General features: G+C 37.5%; 1 protein-coding gene across 1 annotated transcript in view; it reads left to right on the forward strand.

Moving 5' to 3' along the window:
• Positions 1-3215, forward strand: part of pdia2 (protein disulfide isomerase family A, member 2) — a 30851-nt gene extending 27636 nt beyond the window's left edge. The window contains exons 10-11 of the mRNA XM_061984147.1: positions 1893-2066; positions 2145-3215. Of these exons, the coding sequence (XP_061840131.1) occupies positions 1893-2066; positions 2145-2195 (225 nt within the window). The 3' untranslated portion in view covers positions 2196-3215. The remainder of the gene's footprint in view (positions 1-1892; positions 2067-2144) is intronic.
• Positions 3216-6000: the final 2785 nt, after the last annotated feature.

Raw genomic sequence — 6000 nt, forward strand, 5'->3', positions numbered from 1 at the left:
GCCCTGAGATCGGTAGGTTGTGAGTTCAAACCCCGGCCGAGTCATACCAAAGACTATAAAAATGGGACCCATTACCTCCCTGCTTGGCACTCAGCATCAAGGGTTGGAATTGGGGGTTGAATCACCAAAAATGATTCCCGGGCGTGGGCAGCCACCGTGGCTGCCCACTGCTCCCCTCACCTCCCAGGGGGTGAACAAGAGGATGGGTCAAATGCAGAGGACAAATTTCACCACACCTAGTGTGTGTGTGACAATCATTGGGACTTTAACTTTAACTTTAAATCTCAGCAACAAGCTGTAATATCTTACTGAGATCATTTAGGACCAAAACCCTTAAAACAAGTAAAACACTAACATAAAATCTGCTTAGTGAGAAGAATTATCTTAACAGACAGAAAATAAGCATATATCACCCTTATTTGAGATATTTAATCTTACTTAGATTTCAGTTTTTGCAGTCTGTGTATAAAATTCTGATGATAAATTTGCATGTGTGTCAAAATATCAGTCTTTTTTTAGGTGGATTTAAATGATGTAAGTTAGTCATTTACTGTGATTAATCACGATTAAACTAAATTCAAAAGTGTGATTAATTAATTTAAATGATTTCTTTATACTCTTATTATGTACAAAATGTAGAATACAATCAAATAGTACCAGAGCCGCCCAAGGCATAAGCGTACTAAGCGCTTGCTTAGGGCCCCGCGGCCACCAGGGGGCCCCCAAAAGCAATTAACAAAAAATTCTTATTTTTTATTTTTTGCATGTACAGTCTGACTGATGATTTCTAAATGATAAAAGATATATTATTGTACAAAAATACAATTTTAGGTCAACGTTTTTGCACATTGCTGTTTCAGGTTTTTGTTACCAAAAATAATAAAGTGAATCAGAATCAGTTTTATTGTCCAGTTATGTTTAACACACATGGAATTTAACTTCAGTAGACTGCGCTCTCTTTGTACAAAGTAAACATTAAATATGAACAATTAACTAAAAATATAAACTAGTAATTAAAGACTAATATGTACAAGACTGATGAGACAAGATGACACTTTTACTGTAAATACAAAGCTTTATCACTTGGACTGTTCAACCCCAGGCCACTCTTGTAGCTGAATGTTTTCTACATTTTAAGATTAGGAACCATATGTGGTACTCTGGACATCATTCGTTCATTCATTGGTATTATTTATGTTCTTAACTGGGCCACCCCCATATCTTTATAAATGACATGTCATTTGTAAAGACATGCCAGGCTGACAATAGGATAATGTAAACAACACTGCCAGAGCCGCAATGAGTTTATAGTAGGTGTGTGAATGATCAATCAATATTATTGGCAGAAATAGAGGGCCCCAAAATCAAATTTTGCTTAGAGCCCCATGGAGGCTTGGGCCGGCACTGAATAGTACTACTTCTGGCTCTTATTTCCTGAGTTTGAAAACAATAACAAAGACGACAAAAAACACAACCTAAATGGTTATACTTGTGACTTAGCAGTTAGCTTTGATTTTTTTCTTTTGTATTGTCCTATGGCGTGTATGGTAGCATGTTTAGTATTTTCTTGTCCTCTTGTACTCCAGTGATTATGGTACTTGTAAGAAACACAGTTTATTTGCCGCCATGGAAGCAAGGATTTAAAAGCTGCACAGCGGAGGGACGTTAGCCGCAACATTCTTTCGCTTGTCGCTGTCAAATTTGCGGAAGAATGTGGAATCCAAATATGTTATCACGATACGACGAGAGTATTAAAAGTTCTACGGCCAGCCAAAAACTGTATCATTTGTATCGTATATCGCTGATATCTCGCAACCCAATGGTACAGTATTAATCGTGTATGTGCGTAACTAACTGTAACTTTGTTGTTGTTGTCTTTTCCCTTCCTGCAGGTGGTGGACTATGTGGGAAAACGGGATCTGGAGACATTGACCAAGTTTCTGGACAACGGAGGAGTTTTGCCTGAGGAAGACGACGACACAGACGACGACACAGACGACGACACGGACGATGATGATAATGAGGATGGAGATGATAAGGATGACAAGGATGAAGATGGTGGATCGGTGTGTATCCCGATGGTTCCCCTAAAATGATATTTTCCTTTTTTTTTAATGAAACTTCTTTTTGCTGTTCTCTTGCAGGAAGCGGAGGACGAAGCCAAAAACAAGCCGCCCAAGAATATTGAGCTGTGATTACTTTTTGCTGTTTTTTTCATCAAAAAATTCCACCCCAGGTACAACACCACCAAAAACAACTAAAAGAAAATCTGTGACTACTTGAAGTCCGAAATTGACATCGATATTTGTTGTTGTTGTCTTTTTTTTCTTTTCGGAGTTTAACAAAAAAAAAATAGCAATGACATCACGGAAGAGTATCAGGGAAAGCAAAAAGCAAAAGTGTGACGATAACCATAGAACAGGAAATGGACACAAGGACACCGCCTGGCTGCTCAGTACAATATGAACAATACAAATGGAATAAATAAGTCAAAACCTAGTACTGTCAATAATAACGTGTTAACGCATGCGATTAATCGTAATTTTTTTTTCGCATTCATCATTCAGGTAAAATATTAAGAAAAAAGTTCCTTGAAAGTTTGTATTCCTGCTGTAGGAGCACTTGCATTCAAACGAGGAGCTACATTCCATATCTAGATACCAGTTACACCCATTAATAACAACTGGCGGATTGTTACGGTCATGGTTTGATCGTCAAAGATGTTTGGTAACGTAATGTGTGATATTGCTACCTGAATAAATGCTTTTGATATTGTGTACATTACATGTTGTACAAGTTAATGATATTCATATCTCTGCAAGACAATGTTTTAACCTTCTCTATTTATGAATAAAATGTAATATCATTGGGGTTTGTGAAACCCTTTGAGGCATTTGTGATTAAGGGCTGTATAAGTAAACTTTGATAGATTGACTTTGATTGATAATATTCAGCCTGCTAAACGTTCTGTAATTGCTGACTCAACCAGAACCGGTTCTTAAAGAATTTAAACCATTCCTCAACTGATGCACCAGCATTTATTTAGGTGCAAATATCACAGAATTACTTTACATTACATCTTTGACAAAGCATGATTTAAGACATTTTTATTTTTGTCGTAATTAAAACGGATGTATAGCATAGCGCTTTTATTTTGAAGTTTAATGTCGGACCTGACTTTTTGCAATAAAAAAAAAAAAAAAGTCTGCTTTCGACTTCCTGCCTGCCGTCCTTCATTTTTGTTGAGCTTTTGTGCCATCTCACTAAAGCAGCCGCAGTAACAATCTACATTTAATGTTATCAATGCATGTTAACTGTAATCTAAACCACTGATTTTCAACCACTGTGCCGGGGCACACTATTGTGCCATGGGAAATTATGCAACTTCACCTAATTGGTCCAAAAAATATTTTTTGCAAATCAATAATCATAATGTGCTGTTGTCTTGTGCCTGTGCTGTGTAGAGCTTGGCAGGGTAACCATGTAAAACTCCATACCAGTAGGTGGCAGCAGGTAGTTCATTGCTTTGTAGAAGTCGGAACGCGTCGAGGATGGTTTGTCGTGATCCCAATATGCAGAGCACAGAGTGCAGGTAAAAAGGTATGTAACGCTTAAACCAAAAAATAACAAGGCAAGTCCCGCTAGGAAAAGGCACTGAAGCATAGGAATGGCTATGTAAAACTGAACTGGCTACAAAGTCAACAAACACAGAATGCTGGAAGACAGCAAAAACTTACAACGTGTGGAGCAAAGACGACGTCCACAAAGCACATCCCGTACGTGACATGACAATCAACTATGTCCCCACAAAGAAGGATAGCGTACGCACAACTTAAAGAGTCTTGATTGCAAAAACAAAGCAGGTGCGGGCAATAGCACTCAAAGGAAGGCGTGAAGCTGCTACAGGAGAACACCAACAAAACAACAGCGCAAGACAGGAACTAAAGCACGACACACAGGAAACAACAACAAACTCAAAATAAGGCACGACAACCTGGTGGAGTTTCATTGTTTAACCTTTTCTGCTGGTGGTGTGCCTCCATATTTTTTTTATGAAAAAAATGTGCCTTGGCTCAAAAAAGGTTGAAAAACACTGGTCTAAACAAGTGAAGCACCACCCACCTCTGAACGACGCACGCAGCAGGCATTTACTGCAGTGATGTTGTACCACGGCGAAAAATAGTCCTTTCTGCTCGGGAAAACAACTTGCCACGGCGTTGAACCTGATATTTCCATAGTGTACCCTTGTCTTTGTCAATTTCTGCACACCATTTTCCCGCTTGTGGCTCATCAGTAAATAGTGAACGCAGCCAAGTTTCTCCGCTATGGAACGGCCCGAGGGTCAAAAAGGACGCGTGTGCGTTAATAGCCCGTAAAAAAAATAAAAAAAATGCCGTTAATAGTTAACGGGTTATTATCGTGCTAACTTTGACAGCTCTAATATGTATGTATATATATATACATATATATGTATTTTATGTTATATTGTCTAAAAACTCATATGTACAGTACAGGACAAAAGCTTGGACACCTTCTCATTCAATGTGCTTTCTTTATTTACATGACTATTTACATTGTAGATTGTCACAGAAGGCATCAAAACTATGAATGAACACATGTGGAGTTATGTACTTAACAAAAAAAAAAGGTGAAATAACTGAAAACATCTTTTGTATTCTAGTTTCTTCAAAATAGCCACCCTTTGCTCTGATTACGTTTTCGCTCAATCTTGGCATTCTCTCGATGAGCTTCAAGAGGTAGTCACCTGAAATGGTTTTCACTTCACAGGTGTGCTTGAAGCTCATCGAGAGCTTCAAGCTCAAAGCAGGAATCAGAGCAAAAGGTGGCTATTTTGAAGAAACTAGAATATAAAACATGTTTTCAGTTATTTCACCTCTTTTTGTTAAGTACATAACTCCACATGTGTTCATTCATAGTTTTGATGCTATTTGGCCTGTATTATATATAAATATATATACTGTATATATATATATATATATATATATATATATATATATATATATATATATATATTAGTTGTGTTTGGACCAGTTGTTACTCCCAGGGAATTCAAGTTGCTGGTCACTCCCAAGCTCTTTTGATGACACATAAAGTTGAGTAGAAGAACCACCAGAGACAGAATAGGTATTTTGTAATTTTATTTCCAAAGCCTTTGGAAATAAACTTGAGACCAAATCCCGTACAGAAGCGCTCACTCGCACAGCTAAAATGGTCTAACCTCACATACGGAAAACTTCTCTTCTATATCGTCTCTCTTCCCCCCATCCTCCTTGTTCCTTCCTCCACAGCTGGGCACAGGAGAAGATAAGAAAAAGGATTTATTGCTACTCCCCCTCTCTCTCAGCTCACCCTAGGTCCCTTTTGTTTATCTAAAGTCGATTTTGGGGATAGGTTGATTGGCAACACTAAATTGGCCCTAGTGTGTGAATGTGAGTGTGAATGTTGTCTGTCTATCAGTGTTGGCCCTGCGATGAGGTGGCGACTTGTCCAGGGTGTACCCCGCCTTCCGCCCGACTGTAGCTGAGATAGGCTCCAGCGCCCCCCGCGACCCCAAAAGGGAATAAGCGGTAGAAAATGGATGGATGGATGGATTTTAGACGAGAAGCAGAGAAGATCTCCCCCTTCACATTCTTAAAAGTTGGCACACAGTACTTGCAGACAACCAAAAGATAACAAATAAAGAACACTAGCTGTTTTGTAATATGACTATGAAAATAAAGAAGTAACACACAAATATGGATATATGTAATTATCTGCCTCCGTCAATATATATATATATATATATATATATATATATATATATATATATATATATATATATATATATATATATATATATATATATATATATATAGTATGTATTTTATGTTATATTGTCTAAAAACTCATCATACATATATATGTATATATGTACATCCATCCATCCATCCATTTTCTACCACTTATACTGTATATATATATATATATATATATATATAT

This window comes from Nerophis lumbriciformis, linkage group LG25 (genome assembly GCF_033978685.3).
Source record: "Nerophis lumbriciformis linkage group LG25, RoL_Nlum_v2.1, whole genome shotgun sequence".
NCBI classification, from domain to species: domain Eukaryota; kingdom Metazoa; phylum Chordata; class Actinopteri; order Syngnathiformes; family Syngnathidae; genus Nerophis; species Nerophis lumbriciformis.